The sequence below is a fragment of the Molothrus aeneus genome, chromosome Z, assembly GCF_037042795.1.
Source record: "Molothrus aeneus isolate 106 chromosome Z, BPBGC_Maene_1.0, whole genome shotgun sequence".
Classification (NCBI taxonomy): domain Eukaryota; kingdom Metazoa; phylum Chordata; class Aves; order Passeriformes; family Icteridae; genus Molothrus; species Molothrus aeneus.
In genome coordinates, this window is record NC_089680.1 from 44,716,421 (window position 1) to 44,734,390 (window position 17,970).

Below are 17,970 nucleotides of genomic sequence, written 5' to 3' on the forward strand. Positions count from 1 at the left end.
GGGCCAGGCAAACTCAGGGAGCATCTCTGGGGGTGGGCACAAAGAGCTGCCATCCATAGCCCCTGAAGCAGGAATCAGCACCAACTAAAGGCACACTCAACTGTCCAGGTGTTATACACACAATTAGCAGATTTCAGGCTGAACCAGGCTGGACACACTCTGCCAGTGCCTGGGGGTGAGTGCCAAGTGTGGTTCAGTTCATCATTTTGGTCTGTTGCAATGGGCCATGGCAGAAGTGCTCACTCTGCTGGGGTTTCCTGAAGGGCACTTCTCCTCTAATTTTTTAGTCTTCTTCTATGTTTTGTGCTTGTCACCAAGGACTTGGCTGGGTTGTCCCGGAGCCCTGTTAGACGCCTCTGGCATTTACTTCCTCTTGTTGCTGTTAGATACCACTTGGTAGCTCACAAATACACGTCCCAAGGCTTGTCTATGCCTCAGGTGATCCTGTCTGCTATTCATGCCACTCTACAGTCCTCCACATAAGCTGGTTGCCATTGGAACTGCTCCAGCTGTTGTCTGGAAGCCAAACATCAGCACAAAACCAGAGCCCATAGCTGTAAGCACCTTAACAGAACACGTGCTGAGGGCATGTTCATCTCCACAGCAAAGAAAAATTGTTTCCACCTGTGGGGGCAGATGTGTCTCTTCTTTGGCAATGATGAGCATAAAAGTAGAAGTGGACAGCAGAAAAAGGGCTTGAAGTGTGGAAGAGACCATTTAAAATTTATGGATCAGCAGCTCCTCTGCACCCATACCCATCTGCCCACACTTGCCTGGGAAGAAGGCACTGTTAAATTCATACATTTAAGGCACCATTAAATTCATACATTTAATGGTCCTGAGACTCAATGAGAACATCACATGTGGAACTTACCAATCACACCCTGCTTGGAAAGTGTGTGACAAGGACAGTCTGAGAGATGATACTTCATGGCACATACTGTACTAGTTGGGGGAAACTAGATTGTATATGCAGAAAAGCAACTTTATTAGACTATTTAAGAAAAACCTTTTCTCTTTACAAGCAATATACTCACTAAAAATTGTATGCATATTTCCAAAAGTGTAGAAGAGGACTGGAATGACAGCCTTAAACTTTTGTCTTAAAAAACACAAGTGAACCAGTAGTGGATTTCTATATTTATTTTTTATCTTTTTTCTTTCATTTTTCAAGGAAAGTATTCTTTGTGCCTCAACAGATGAAATTCATAACTTTGTTTTGTGATTAGATAATTTAAACATAGAAATTAATTACAACAATGCGCTTTCAAGCCTTTATTTCTTCATTTAGGTAATTGACAATTCAGAAGGACACAGACAATAGGCTTGTAGCAGAACAGTGTTACAATTAAAATCGATTCCTATGAAAAACAATTACAACAGCTGTTGAAAATACAGGAAGGGTTGATATTTTGAACATAACAGAATGCATTTTAAGAAAGTATTTGTACTGAAATGAGGTGGTTTGTAGATCTCCTCTTTGAACGAGGAGAGAGGAGAATCCTTGTGTTTAAATACTGGAGGAAATGTATTTTATGATCCTCCTCTCTGAAGGGAGCATTTTATTACATTGAAAAAATAATTTTCTCATCAACGAGTTCACTTTTTACTCATGTTTCTGACTTTCATTCTTACAGTGTAAAACCCACCAGAGGTATTTTTTTTAATACATACCTCCTTTTATTTGCAGCATTTTAGATTTCTGCTTCAGTAATTTAAGCCTTAAAGGACAAATTGATTTCTCACATGCCTTTTGTATGCAGTTCTCTAAGATGACAAGCACATCCAGCAAATATTTCCTTCAGTTCTAAACGACTTGGACACACACCTTCCATTGTCCTGAAAGCTGATGGAGGTCTTGAAAAATAAAATGGAGGTACTGGTTAATCTTCTTCCCAGGGAGTAGTTGCTACTTTTAATCATGCCAGAGAGGCCCATACCTCAGAAATAGTTCCCAATGACTGCTGGATGCAAGGCTGTAACCATTAACTATCAAACGTACTTCACTGGCATTCACAGCAAAATCTTCTGGCTTCAGTTCTAAAGCAGAAGCTGGGAATGGGGAAGTTCTAAATGTTTGGCTCATGTATAAGCAAAAAAATCTTGATTAAAAGATGAAGATGAGGTTGGCCACAACTCAATGTTGTGGCAAATTGAGTTGTGTCAGGACAAATTCCCTGCGATAAACACTGGCAGCAGTAATTTGAAAAGTGTATCCTTGTTACTTTATCTATTAAAGACCTGGGAAACATGTGGAAATACTAGTTTTCTTTCAAGAAACTTGGATTAGAGAGTGGAGAAATTGTGGGACTTAGTTTTGTTAGTCTTGTATAAGGATGAAACAGAAATATTTTTGTAGTAGTCTGAGTGCTTGGTGTGACACGACAATCGGTGTGTGTTTTGCATTCATTTCAGCATTTCTCATCTATAATCAAAGGCAAAGACACAAATTTTGTAGATGCTTTAGGAGATAAAAATGTTTTTCAAGCATTGCAAACCCACTAATTAAGTGAGGCATTAAGAGGTCCTTTCATCCAATATACCACTGAACTGCATAAAAGTCAGCATCTAGTTGGTGTGCATCTCTCATGACAATTTTCTTTCATACACTGCCACTGCTCTGCAAGATCCTTTAATTTAGAACTGTTGGAAAGGCTGACCATAGGGCAAACCACTGCTGTCACCACCTTGCCAAGAGGAGCACTCATCTGGAGCACTTTGAGCAGCAGGGCTTGCATTTCTTAAAAAAGATTTTCTTTGTTTGGTACCAACCTCCATCAAAATTTTCATTCCTCACACAGGTATGGGTGAACTATAACTGCTTGGCTTTATAACCCTTAGGAAAATGCTAGAATCATCCTTTTGAAAGGTAACTATTATTGTATTCTCCGAAGAGTTAGAGGCCCACGGTTTTGATTACAGCTAAGAAATCCTGAGTTGCAGCCTTCTGTTTGTGTTATAAACTGAATGCTATGCCTTCTCCAAGCCAGGAAAGGATGATCTGATATCCTTTAACAAAATGTGACAGTCTGCCAAACCTGTAAAAGCCAACAAAAATTCAATAAGGCCCATTAAAATGCAAATGTTTGTGCAACTCAGAAGGCTGCATTGCCTCTAACCCCTTTTCATGGCATGCCTGTTCAATGTGAAAGCAAAATGTTTTTTGCAGTGCATTAGTACTGGTGCACTGCACAGATGCAAAAAAGTCAATAGATTCTTAAGGTGAGATGTTTGGCTTTAATGATAACAATAATTTTGATAAGGATGTAAACTATTAATCTTTGTAAAAACAGCAAAGAGGTCTCTTAGCAAAAGTAATAGATTAAATTTGTTATCATTGTCTTCCGATAATAAAATAAGTGTGCTCTCCATCACTTGTGCTTTTGAGTAATATAAATAGGAAAGTTATTGGAAAATAGCTCAGAAAAATATAACTTCCACTTAGGGACTGATGAGGTAAATAAGATATTCCAGCTGGTGGTTACAGCATTAACTAGCTGAATGAATCCCCTAGCTATTAATTAATAAACCAGATCCTGCAAACCAAAATAATTCCAGAATTATTAGACAATGTGCTAAGTACCAATGTAACATAGTTTTTAGGTACGTTTTAATTTCTATTCATGTTTACTATCCAGTCCTGCATTTTATTAGCTTCTTACTGTGTTTCATTTCCCATTGATTACTAAGGTTGAAATTTAACTTTCCAAGAAGAGAGGGAAAATGAGGAATTTCCTGTATTTATGAAAGAAGGAATTTAGACTAAATTTCCCAGACTGCTACTGAGCCTGAGTAGACAGAAAGGCCAGTTCCTTTGCAATAACTCTGTGTTTCTTAATCCAGCACTTTCACACTTTATTTGTGCTTTCCCAGCATGAATTACCATCCTCTCCTCCAGTTTCATATAGTACCAGAGATGAACAAAGCCCTTTTTTTTGTTTTTTTAATAGCACGTCATCTACAGCTGTACGTGGGAAAGTTTTATGATGCAGAAAATTCACTGTGAGCATTCCCTTATATGAGAATAACTCAGTCTCTGTGAATTGAGTTTACTTGGTAGGTAGTGGGATTTTCAATTTCCCATCAGCTTTTAAAAATACTAAAATATTAAACCCAGGCATTTCTTAAAATAAACTTTGGATGCCAAGATTTGCTTATTTAAAGATGTCTGCATTATCCAATATAGGGCTAATAACTCTGTGGCAAATCCTGTATAGTAGATGTGCAATAATATAAATATTCTTAAAAATTGTTGAAAGTGACTGCTTTAGAAAATTTTGTATGCTTTTAAAAATCTAAAGTGTGTTTGTCTATTAGGAGTTATTAATAAATTTTAATTTTTTTTTCTTAATTTTAATGAATGCGTCAGTGATTGCCTGATGTGATGGTGTTTTTCTCTACCTGGTTATCATGGAGAAAACTAGTAGCTGCTTCTACTGTAAGAGCTGGAAATTGCTCAATAGATCTTGTGATATAGGAATAGGTTCTACCTCTTGATATAGAGTAATCTTAGGATGGAGGAACCTTTGGAGATAAACTGCTGTTCTCTGTGCAGTGGTAGGGGAAATGGCTCTTTTTTCATGTCATACTGAAGGCAGTACTGCAGTACATTTGACTGCCAATCAGATTAAAAATATTATAAATAAAGTAGATTACTGTAATAAAATGAATAGTAAAGTTTCTCTGACAATTTGCATTTGCGTTTGACATTCTGCTCCAGAGGAGGGTACAGTGGTGTAAATCAGTCAAAATCTTTTGGAGGTGTCAAATGCAAATGCAGGAGGATAAGACATATTTCAGGGGACATAGGAGAGCTCAGATTCAGCCCCTGTCTGTCTCTGCTCCTAACAATCTATCAGGATTTCAGGCTGCTTCTTCTTTTCCTGAGGTAGTAACTGTTTTCCATTCTAGAGAACAGGACCCTAGATTAGAGTATAATGGGTATTCGGGTGATAAATCTTAATTCAGATTATCCCAGAAACCATAAAAAAATTGCTGTTGGTAAAAGTATCTAACTGTGGAAAAATAGGAGTAGCAATAGTTTAGATTACAGCCTGCATCCTTCTTCAAAGCTGATCTCTGATAAAGGATTGGTAGATTGTGGCAAGTCTCAGGGGGTTGAAATAGGTTTCAACCTCAGCAGAATCTACTTTCCACCACTTAATTTTTTTGTGATTACAGAGGTGTTTGAATAGTGGTGATTTCCTCAGTAACCATGTTTCAAATGCAGATTTTCAGTATTTGCTGCCTCCCAAGTGACACAGCTGGTGGAATCTATCTTTCTGCTGTTCTCTCCGTGGTGCTGTTAAGTGCCATGCTTTTCTTCCTCCAGCATCCGCTTGATTGGTATGCCCATCAGTTACCTGAACACACTGCATGAGTAAAAGTAAAGACACAGCCTGACTGATACTTTGTATGGATAATATATCCCAATACGCATCTGAATGAGACCTAGGTATTTTCTCTGTGTTTGAGGGCTTCATACAATGAAGGACGAGAGTGAGTAGCTGAAAAATACCTGCCAGAGTCTTCTCTTTCTCACTGTGTTCATTCAGATTCTCAGTTCAAGAGAGGTAGGCCTGAAAAGTTAGCCTGTTGTGAAGACCTGGCACTAAGGACCTCTGTAAGGAAAGTGTATTTTTCTGGTGTTAGTTTTCTACACTACACCTTGGGGAAAAAAATGATCAGCCACAATAGGGAAAACAATGTAAATTTTCTTCACTTTTGCAAGTAAATTTTGCCACTCCATGGAATTATTTATTTGGGTTTCATTGTGGATAAGTATGACACACATCATGACATAAGCCCTAAAGTAACTTTTAAAATGACATTCAGGACAACTGTCTTGACAACAAAGCGCTTTTTTTTTTTGGTTTTTTTTTTTTTTTTCCATTATATTTGCATATTTTGCTCAAACATGAAGCAAACTTATGGACAAACCTGAATTGTCGCGTGCTTCATGGATCATGACAGCAAGGCTGTTTCATTTCCAATCCATACTCATGATCATATATCAAAATAAATTACAGCACAATTTTTCATGTTAAACTTGTCACTTTTTAAAAACAATATACATTTAATACTTGAAATAAGAAAGGAACAAAACAAATATAACTATTTTTTTCACACACAAACATGTACATATGAACTACATGTGCTTGCAAACAGATTTCAGTGTGATGATATTTTAATATATCTGCACTATGGCATTCCCTCAACAAACAGTGAGAGACTTGTTATCATGTGTACTTGCTCAAAAGCCAGCTTCCTACTATATGGCTGTAAGCTCAACAGATCAGTGTTATAATTTACTCCCTACTTATACAGTGCCCAGTGTAATGAAGCCAAAGTGTTTACTTTTAGTATCAAAATGACATAAATGAATTCTTTAAGAAGCAATAATATTTTGTTTTCTGAAAGACCAAAATTACTAAAATGTGTACTAAAAGTTGACCATCATCTTCATAGATGCCTGTGCAGCTGCCTATGCACAATGCTTTAAAGCCATTGTTCTTAGCCTTAAGTGTGAGGAGGTGATGTTTCTGACTTGCAAATGCCATGAGTAGAAATAGGCAGACTTCTTCAAGGTCATAGATTTCAATTTTCCTTTTATCCTTCTCTTCCCAGAATGTATATTTTCATGTTCTGCTGCTGTGCTAGCAGTGCAAATATTAACGCAATCCAGAATAAAAGGCACAAGATGCCACAAGATGAGAAATAATTAATACATAAGTTCTGCTTATTGTCTACTGCAGCCTGCTTAGTAGAAATCAAAAACCATAGATTGATTTATCAAATTTTGAGTGTAACCAGGACCAACAGAATGGTGTCAAGAGGATTTCTCGTGATTTATATTGCCTGACTAGAGTAGAAAATCTGTTTTCAGTCTCTTACTGCCACAGTTCTGCTTCATGACAATTTTGGTACAGTTAAATAAATACAGAAAATCAAATTATGAGGCAAAAGTCTGTCCTTTTGTATGTATCTATAACCTATTTTAATATGAAAACATCTTTCAATTTAAGCTGAAATAACATAGAGCATTTTATTTATGCCGTCTTTTTCCTCATTCTGCTATGCTATAAATACAGATTTTTGTTTCCAGCTGGCTTTATACCCAACCACCTGCTTCTAGTGAAAAAGATAAAACAAAACAGAGCAAAACAAAACAAAAACACCCCAAACCCCAAAAAATTCCTGCAGATGGCTTTTCACATGTAGCTATCTTAGTAGCAGGATTCTCACAAAATTTGATTTATTTAATTTGCAAGAGGAGGTTTACTCAAACTTCTTTCTTTTTTACTTTTATTTTTGGCTTGAAGAAGGTTTAGGATCCTGCTTTAAGATTTAGATTTCAAAAGCCATGTGAATATTCAATGAAATTTAACCTAATCCAGAGATCTTCCTTTGGCATCACAGTCATCGGAAATCGAGAAGGGAATTGAGCAGAGCAAGGAGACAGACAAAAGGAGCATGTGTCTCTGAAATAACTATGATTCTTCTAAGCTGCCAAGGAAAATTGAGATTTTAATTCTTATTACAGATAATAAGAACAGGGCATCCAAATTTCTTGGCTAACTTGAAAAATCTCATTCATTTCTTGAAACATTCTCCAGCAATCAGGCCCTTTGACTTTTCTAAAGATGTTCCTTTAACTCCTTCAGACACAATTGAGTTTTAAATTACTGGATGAGAGCTTTTAGTTCTTCTTTCCTGGTTCTTTTTAGCACAAAGAGCAGTCAATCACACAGGATACCGAAATAAGATCAGAAAGCATGTATCCAATTGTTTCCCACGTGTGGTTTTATGGCAAAACCATGGATCATCTGCAGCAGACCGAGATTTATAAGACACTACTGCTGTGCTGCTCATCAGAATTACAGTTCAGTGAGGAGGACTTGACTGTATATTATTTTCCCTACTACTCCATGCCAAGCCACATGGTGAGCAGAGGATGGGAATGGACAAACAGCCATCGTGATAGCCCCAGGTAGACCAGGACCATTCAATAGTAAAAGCTTATTAGCAAACTGGTCAGAAGGGGCTTCCTCTTCCTCACTTCTTGCTGGATGTCTCACTGCTCTAAGTGGAGGTGGAACAGACTGTAGCCTATTATGCAAATGTTGCCTCCTGTGAAGAAAAATGAGTAAGGACTGTGCATTTTATTGGTGGCTAATGGGCTGTATTGTCACAGGATGCAGTAGTGAATAAAGCAAAATAACTGCATGATTATAGTTTCTTGTCTATCCTTGCTGGAAGCTGCTGTTGTCCTTGGGCAGCCAGAAATTGCTTGCTCACTTGGATTTCCAGCCAATGCTTTGTCTTTTCATGGGTTAAATGCAGATATCTGACATTCACACATCCTGAGAGTCTTTCTGGGAAAGTCTAATGTCAAAACCAGATATCCAGGTATGGTGTATAAAAGTCTGTTTCACATCTTAGATGTGATTCAGTTGCAACATGGCCTACATACCTCAGTAATCTCCTTGCCAGTTTTTTCTTCTATTACAAAGTTTACATATGACTTTCTATTAAATATTAATGCTGACTTCTTATGTTATCTCATCTGCCTAAATTATAATTTGTCGTGCTGAGGATGTAATGTATAATATTTCTTAATTTTCTTCATGGTGTTATAATTGTTGCTGTCATAGGTGATGCAAAATCAAAATTAAGCAAATAAGGAAAAAAAAGATAGCTACCATTTAAGTAAATAAAGGAAACCTTGAATGGCAGTATGATAATGAAGCCAGCTGAAATGAAGTTTAGTTAAAAAATGTCCAGTGAGATCAGCAGTTCTCTAGGGGCCTTGGTGTCTCCTGTCCAGTTGTATCAGGAGCTGTTGCCTGTGCTGGCACTTAGAAGCATGTGTGAATATATAATAAGGTGGCTACAAAGGGTAAAAGCAGCTTTCCAGTCTGAATCTAACATTATATTTTAATGGACAAAGCCTTTCTGCAAAGAAAGTTGCAAAGTTAAGAAGAAAGAAGAAGGGACAAAAACAGAGAACCAACTCAAAACTTAAAAATAAGGCTGAGGTGGGGTGCTGTTTGCAAATGATTTTTTGCAAATCATAGCAAAAAAACCCTTTTCTGTGTACATTGCTTCAATGTTCTCTTTAACTCAAGGAAAGTTTAACTGGCTTGGAAAAGGGCTAGATTAAAAACTGTTTGAAGTTTTTAAGGCCCAAAGAAAGGCGAATGCTGCCACAACCAGTTGGTTTCTGGTCACTGGTTGTGTTCCCAGGGCTCAGGATTGGGCCCAATCTGGTTTAATATCTTTATCAATGATCTGGAGCGCTCCCTCAGTAAGTTTTCAGGTGACAACAAGTTGGATGAGAGTGTTGGTCTGCTGGAGGGCAGGACAGCTCTGCAGAGGCATCTGGACAGGCTGGATTAATAGCTCAAGGCCAATGGAATGAGGTTCAAAATGGCCAAGCACTGGATCCTGTCCTTGGGTCACAATAACCTCATGCAGTGCTACAGGCTGGGGATGGAGTGTCTGGAAAGTGGCCCAGCAGAGTGCTGGCTGACAGCAGCTGACCATGAGCCAGTGTGTGCCCAGATGGCCAAGAAGGCCAATGGTGTCCTAGCCTGTATCAGTGATAGTGTGGCCAGCAGGACAGTGATTGTCCCTCTGTACTTGGCACTGGTGAAGCCACACCTCAAGTCCTGTGTCCAGTCCTTTTCCACTCACTACAAGAAGGACATTGAGGTGCTGGAATGTGTCCAGAGAAGGGCAACAGAGCTAGGGAGGAGCCAGAGCTAGGAGAGACTTACAGTGTAAGTCCTACGAGGAGTAGCTGAGGTAACTGAAGGTGTTCAGTCTGGAGAAAAGGAGGCTCAGGGGAAACTTATCACTCCCTACATCTCCCTTGGAGGAGGTTGTAGCCAGATGAGGGTTGGCCTCTTCTCCCAGGCAACCAGTGACAGGAGTAGGAGACATAGCCCCAAGCTGCACCAGAAGAGATTCAAGTTGGACATCAGGAAGAGTTTCTTCACTGAAAGGGTGTTTAAGCTTTGAAATAGGCTGCCCAGGGAGGTGGTGGAGACACTATCCGTGGGGCTGTTCATTAAATGACTGGGCGTGACACATAGTGTTATGGTCTAGTTGTCAGGGTGGTGATCAGTCAAAGGTCGGAATTGATGATCTTGAAGGTCTTTTCCAGCCTAAATGATTCTGTGATTCACCGTTATTCTGTAAACACTTGTACATTCATCTGTTCTTATCTTCATACTGATCTGTGTAAGTGGACTTCAAAACATATTTGTGAGAGGCCCAGGCATTGCTCTTATAGGACTTACTGACAAGGATATTTTAGTACCTGTTTTCTCAAGTTCCTATGCTTGTTCGGATATTTTCAGTTTTCTCCTTTTTTGCAGAACTATTGCTGCTCCTCAGAGTTTTGTTGCACTGGCTGCCAGGTAAATTCAGGCTGTTGTCAGCATGGAGACCAGCCAGTATACAAGTCAGAGGTAGGTTAAAACCTTTGATTTCTCTTTTAGTGCCAGGTATGCACTACCAACCTGTTTCTGAATATATGATAGGGGAGCCATGTGGGTCAGATGCCTTCTCACAGCCCAGTCCTTTTTCTCCCCTGCAGTAAAATAAACTGTGGTGCATCTCCATGATCTCTAGCAGAGAATTGACTCCTTCAAGAGGCAGGGTAAGCATTCAGCCACTGTTCTTAAAAGAATTGCCAAAAAGGTGCTTGTCTGGGTCTGACTTTGACACTGTATTCCTTATTCACCCAAAAGAGTCATAGTTAGTATGTGTCCCACAAATAAATAAGAAGGAGACTATGTGGAGCAAGACAAAAGTGTCTCTCGGTCTTGCTGTCCTCACTTCTGTTAAGAGGTGCCATATGCCTTGTTAAGTCCATGCTGAAATAAGTAGGCTGCAAAAAGTAGAACATTGCTAGAGGCAGGGAATGAACACTGATTCTGAAAAACTTAATACTGACTGAAATCAAGGCAATACACAGAACGCTGACAGCTCTGCAAGGCGGTGCTCAGCAACAGCAAGGGGTGATTTCCATCACCAGCACACATTCACATAGATAACTAAGCACATTTCTGCTCACAAATCCTTGCAGTGCACTAACTGCAATCACTTCTTAGAGTCATTCCAAAGGAATAGGGGAATACAGCAACTCATAATTAATCCTAAAAGTATATGTTTTCTAGGGTGGTGCTTTTTGAGATTATTTTTTTAATTGTGTAATTTAATATGAAGAAATCAGCTGAAAATGTCTAGAAGTTAGGTGAATTTTTGCTTCTAACACTGATTTTAACATTTAACATGAAATGACTGCAGGGGCAATAGATAACTAGTTGGAAAAAATTACAATTACAAGGGAAAGGCACATGCAAATGTCTTCAAGGGACAGTTCAGAAACATTTTGTTTTATCCCCATTTGTTTCTTTAACTGCCCGCATTAAGGTACAGTAGAGTTTTGGACTTCAGTGCAGTGGTTACTATGTCAACAAAAATAATTTCCCTGGTGTTAGAATTTAGTCAGGGGTTGTTCCATTTTATTAATGTTCTACAAATGTCATAGAACAAAGAGTATTGTTATCAAGCATGTCCATAAATCTTCAACTATCTAGCTCAGAGCATAAAACAAAAGGAAGCAAGAAAACCCAACTCTGAACTTAAAGCCAAGTTAAATGAAAAAAATTCTATGAACCCTTGCAACCTCCTCAGTTTGACAATATAAAATGAAGCAACGAGGCAACCAATGATCAACCACTAAAAAAAGAGATTCTCAAAACTGCCTAGCCTTGGGTCCTGCAGTTAAGTTATGGGTACCTCTGGGGAGCACAGCTGGATTTTACAACTTTTGGCACATTTCCCTTGATAGAAGTGGGAGACTTTTTATCCTGCTTATAAAATCTCTGCAAAGAATGGGAATACTAATATTAGAAGCACTTGCATCCTATCATGTCAGCCTGACTTTGGTTTCAAAATGCCAAAATCTAATACTAAGATTGAACACAGGCTCTTCAATCACATTAAGCTGAAGGTTCTGTCTTATAATATTTCATATTCATCTTGGTTAAACATAGATATACTAATTGTCATCCTTTCTCCAGATTATGCCAATCATTTAAAAATGGTATTTGCTATCAACCATGTATGACAAACCTATGGCTTGTAACTGGTGGAAAACTTGAGAGGTGGCTGAACAACTTTGCTTCTTGCAATTGCTGAGGATTTAAAAATAAAATCATGGTACTTATGATAAAGAATAAAATTTCACTTCTCAGTCTTTTGAAGATTTCTTTGGAAACATAAAACAAACAAAAGGTTACTTGTACTGAACTAATGTTCCACTTCTGTCTTCTTTCCACTTAAAAAGATTCCTAAAATCTGGAAAAACTTGCCCCTCTTGCTCTAAGATACTGCCCCTGAAAGAAACATAACCACATTGTTATTAAAATGGCATCAAGAATAGCTAAGGAATCTGTTCTTGGAAATTTGCTTTGTGTTATCTACAAATATACAAGATGAGAATGACAGTGGCTAGAGGTTCATTATATCTGGCAGTATGTCAGCCTTTTTGAGGCTATCATGTTTTAAACATTATTTTAGTATTATAAATCCCCATATTATGCATGAACAACTGTAGTTTACTTGGCATTGGAGAAGAGTTCATTCCTAGTAACAGTGTTTGTATGTTTTAATTCACTTGTATAAAGAGTAAGATGACCATATTTCCCAAGGAGTCTGCAGAATGTATTATACTCTTTATTTGGCCCAGTACACATTAACATTTTAACATTATGTTTGAAATTAATATCAGGGCTAACAAAACTGATTCTCTCTCTTCAAGGTAGAACTCAACTCCTCCATGCCAGCATTGACTAGTGGGTTGCCTTCCCTGTGTGAGAGCCAGGGCTGTATTACAGTAAACTGGTCCAGTGTGATATCACAGATATAAAAAATATTCCATTCTGTATCAAAACTAGGCACATGCCTTATATTTATATGAAGAGTAGATCGACAGAGTTGAGTGGTTTTGCTCTCAGCTAATCAGCTCTGGCCTTCTACATGAGGAGAAAAATATCTTATTTCTAATTAGTAACTACAAGGATCTAATTTGGGTTTTTATGGTAGTTAAAAGATGGGTGACATCACACTTGGGTCAGTATTGGTGGATATCTAAAAGTACAACCTCTCATTTGTATTGCTTCAAAATGTACACAGTATAGATGTAGATTAAAAAAAAAAAGCTACCAATTTTTTTTGTGTTGAACCAACTAGAAGGGAGGATGCAAAGTTTTACCAAATGAGATATATGGATATAAATTTCATTGTCGAGTGTGGTTTAGACAAATGTGTCTTTTTCTTTAAGTATGTAAATCCTACACTGTAGGTTTTTTTCTTTTCCTTTTGTAGCAGTAGAAAATGTTGAACAATTGTCCATGAGCATGAGCCAGTGGTTCATTGCTGATATCCCCAGAATGCCAATATTTGCAATGCAAACAGTTAGTACAATTTCCCAGTTCTATGAAAGGCCCTGACACATCTGCCTCAAGGTCTGGAGGCTCTGTTGTATAACCACAAATAGTCTTTCCATTTTCATATAACCTTTTGATACACTGACAGCTGCATTAAGCTGCTTCTGCCTAGCAATTCCACACGCCAGGCTGTTTTAATTGGTTTTAATGCCACAGAAAAAGCACTGCTAGCAGAATACCATCAAATCATTTTCATATTGAACCTTCGTGGTCCAGAAACCTCCCCTTCAACCACAGCACCATTGTTTTTGCGAGGGACATATTCAAGGTCAATGCTGGTTTTGTGTTTGCCTTTCCCTCGGCTCCACACAAAAAGAAGAAGGAAACAAAATAAAACCACTCCAAGGAATGTGAAACAGCCCATAGCTGTGGACACCAATATTGTCTTAAGGTCCAGAGAGTAGCTGTTTGCATTAGTTCCGTTAGAACTTGTGTCGTTGGAGTCTGTCATATACATAGGGGTCCTGTTGGCATAAAGGAAACGGTCTGAAGTAAACCCCTTTACTGTCAGGGAGGCCGAGTAGGTGTCATTCCCAGCTGCATTACTTGCAATACAGACATAGATCCCAGTGTCCTGGTCTTGGGCAAATCGGATCTCCAGGGTGCCATCTCCCAGCACAGTGGCTCTACCATTTGATTTAGTTGTGATCAGCCTCCGGCGTGGGGTAACCCAGGAGATGGTAGGCTGTGGGTCCCCATCAGCATTGCACATCAGCTGCACGGTCTGTCCTTCCTCCACTACCAGGTACTGCAACTTCTTGTCTTGTATCTTGGGCTTCTTACAGGTGAAATAAAAGGAGAGAGCTGTGCTGTGAAAGTCTCTGAATGACCTCTCTCTGACACTGTCTGGGCCAGCACACATTGGTGGCTCACCACCAAACTGCAAGGTGGGCTGCCGCTGCAAAATCCAAAGAAGACGACAGTCACAGGCCAGAGGGTTGTTGTTAATGCAGAGGACCTCAAGGCTTTTGGAGGAATGGAATACATTCTCTTCTAGGGTTTCTAACAGGTTTTGGGACACATTAAGCACGCGTAAGAATCGGAGCCCTTGGAAAGCATGTGGTTCAATGGTGCGCAGCTGTGCCCCCACCATGTGGAGCTCCTGCAGGCGCACTAAATCCGACAGCATGCCTGCCTCAATGGTGCTGATGGGGTTGTAGGAGAGGTTGAGATGTGTCAGGTAAACCAGATGTTTAAAAGCAGAGTAAGGTACTGCAGACAGGTTGGTGTTTGTGATGGATAGAGAAGTCAGGTTGAGACCGTACAGACTGTTGGCAGGCAGCATGTCCAGGAGGGGCCACGCCTCTATCTGCAGGTCCTTCAGGCGAAACAGTCTTTTAAAGGCGTATGCCGGCAAAGCATTAATGTTGAGCTGTTTCAAATGCAGGCTGATGAGGTTGTGGAGGTGAGAAAGAGCTTCTGTTGGTACAGCTGTGAGGTTGCATCTCTCCAGGGTGAGCTGCTCCAGGCTAAGCAGCCCACTGAAGGCCCTGTGTGATATGTACACCAAATCATTGTCCCCAACCTCCAGGGATTTTAGGTTATGCAGATCTTGAAACATGTAGTCCAGCAAAATGACAATCTTATTTTCACTTATATCAAGCTTTGTTAAGTTTGACAACCCAGTGAACACCCCAAGGGGGACCAGCTTCAGACGGTTTCCTTTCAGCCTCAAGGAGCGCAAGTTGAAGAGATTGTTAAAAGCTCCAGGCTCAACGTTGGAGACAATATTGTCGCTGAGGTCAATCTCCTCCAGCAACGGGTATGATGTGAATTCCTCAGGGTTAACGCTTTTCAGTCGGTTCTTGCTGAGGTCCAAGATTTTGGTCTCAATGGGAATGCCTTCTGGGATGGACATCAGACGTCTTCGGTGACAGCTGACAGACTTGTTTTGTGCTGAGCATTCACAGCGGGCTGGGCAGCCCGCAGTGGGGCTTGTGAAGACAAGCAGCACAGCCAGACCCAGGAACAGCTGCCAGCATGATAGAGCTCTGTGACGCATGACTCCACTGATCTGGGCTAACCCTCCGTCACGGGCCTGTGGGGTGAGGATGGGAAAGGGGAGAAGTTAACTCTGCAGAAAAAAAACAGTACCATTGCAAAGCAAATGCATGTGTTTTCATACTGAGCAAATCAATAAAACCTATTGTGAAAGTCATGACCTACATAAAGCAGATTTTACTTCAGTATCATGGGGTTAGTCAAAGGATTTGTGTATCCAGCATTTACCTCCAGATGTTGATGAAGACAAAACAGCTTTTCCTACTGCAAACAGTAGAAGACTTTTCAGTCTTTTCTCAATCTCAGTAAGTTTCCTCAAGACAGTTCTATAATTAACCCAGAGATAAATACCATTCACTATGCAAAAAGGGCTTATAGCATTTGCGATAAATTTACAGCATTGAATTTCTGTGAGGTGATATGAAACCAAGCTTTTGCCTCCCATTAGTGTTTTAAGGCAAATGTTAATGATGTATTATAATCAAGAAAAGGAGGTCTTTGACAATGAAAAGATTCCTCTTATCATTTTTTGCATATATTACAGTTATAAAGAGATGAAGCTTGTTCATGCATACACATATGCAATGGCTCAGATGAGGAAGGAAGAACCGGTGCATCTCTGATTAGAATTTATAATAGGTCAAATTGATTCTTTGCTTTTTACTGCACAGAGATATTTTTTGTGACTGTTTAGAACCCAAGATCCAATAAGGGTTTGCAGAATACATCTTTGTGCTTCCAAGACATATAAACTAGTTTCAGGAAGACAAAAACAAGGTAAGATGAGCTGTCTGTATTTAAGCAGCGCAGTGTCCAAAGAAGCACCACAGATTTAATGAAAATCACAGTTTGTAAAGGATTTATTCATTCCTACCTTCAGGTTAAAAACGAGGATAGAAGAAGGCAAGATACCTTCTACTAAAGTAGCTACCCTTGTCCAAGCAATGCACTTTTCTGGTTTAGTCACCAAAGGCAAAAGACTTTTTTTAAGTCTACTTAGAAGCTACTAAATGAAGACAAACAATTTCAAACCCATTTCAAAAGAAGAAGAAGAAAAGGATATAGGTGTTCATCAAAGGAAGGTGTGTTTGAGATGTTCAGAGTAAAGCAAACTGCAAGCAAGGACCATGGAAGTGCCTTAACTCCTATGGTACAGCCAACTTGATGAGGCTAAGGTATAGTGCTGGGATACAGGCTTCAAAATATTAATAAGCCTTATAATGGGCCTCAGGCTTGTGATGACTTTTCTGTATTGTTTAATTTGGGCTTCATTTTAATTGTACTTGTAAAAATACTTAAATAACTCCCACCAGTAACTACCTCTTGGACCTGCACAGATGATTATGGCCCATCTGCTCCAAGGTACAATGACAAAATTACCCAATAGCTAAGAATCCACCAACTTATCTGCCTCTTTGGGCTTTGAGGATCATCTGGATACTGTGTAAGAAACTTGGAAGTTGCATTTGAGTCAAATTTCTTTTGTCTGTGTGTTGTCACATGGATTGTAACATAAAATAAATCCTCCCATACACAGAGGATAAATGCATTTAAACAAATATGGTATAGCTAAATTGATGAGGCAATCAGACAGCTATTTGAGCAAATAAGCTCTTTGAAGCACATCAAAATAGTCCTGTGTAAATCACAGACTGATGAAAAAGAAAGTCCCACCAGTAACTCTGTGTCATGGTTTGACACTGGCACAATGCCAGTGCCCCCATGAAGATACATTCTCCCTGGTAGCTGCTGTGAGATGTGACCAGGAATAAGCAAAGCAGGCTCCTACTTAGGAAAGAAAAGAAAACAGAACTTTATTAACTACACTACAACTATGGATAAAAAGGAACACACACACAGGGAAAATGAAAATCTCACAAATACATTTCCTCCTCCCCCCACCAAATTTCCAACACAATACATTTATTCCTCAAATCACCAACTCTCAGTCCAGCACCACCTTTAGACAATCAATCCTCAGTTCATCAAGAGGAGAGGAGTCCTTCTTGTACCATGGGCTTCCCCTGGAAACACAGCTGAAGCCTCGTGTGTTTCTGTGTCACTCGTGGCACCGCCCGGAGTACATCTGCCGTCGTGACCTCTTCCTTTTCATGTCCAGTGCTCTCACCACTGAACACGGACCAGAGCTGCTTCTAGGATTGTCTTTTAAGGATGCTCTGTCCTGATCCAAAAAAGGCACAGTCTCTCCTTTGGGACACCTGTCCCCACACTCTCTCCTTTGGGACACCTGTCCCCCCCATATTTTTTCACCCCCTGGGGCCGAGGGGCACCAACACTGAACCCTCTTGGTTCTGAGGCATTGCCTCCCCCTAGAATGCAGTCTCTGTATCACAAGGAACATGGTTCTGTCCATGGCTATACAAAAAGAGTCCAGCAAAAGCCACTCCATCATCTCTTCCCACTAGGATTCTTCTCTATTCTTCTA

General features: G+C 39.6%; 1 protein-coding gene across 2 annotated transcripts in view; it reads right to left on the minus strand.

The window, feature by feature from the left end:
• Positions 1-1,128: 1,128 nt before the first annotated feature.
• LINGO2 (leucine rich repeat and Ig domain containing 2) overlaps positions 1,129-17,970 on the minus strand; it is a 490,090-nt gene continuing 473,248 nt past the window's right edge. For both annotated transcript variants that reach the window (XM_066568679.1, XM_066568677.1), the window contains one exon: positions 1,129-15,561. In XM_066568679.1, coding sequence (XP_066424776.1) covers positions 13,705-15,561 — 1,857 coding nt within the window. In that variant the 3' untranslated portion in view covers positions 1,129-13,704. The remainder of the gene's footprint in view (positions 15,562-17,970) is intronic.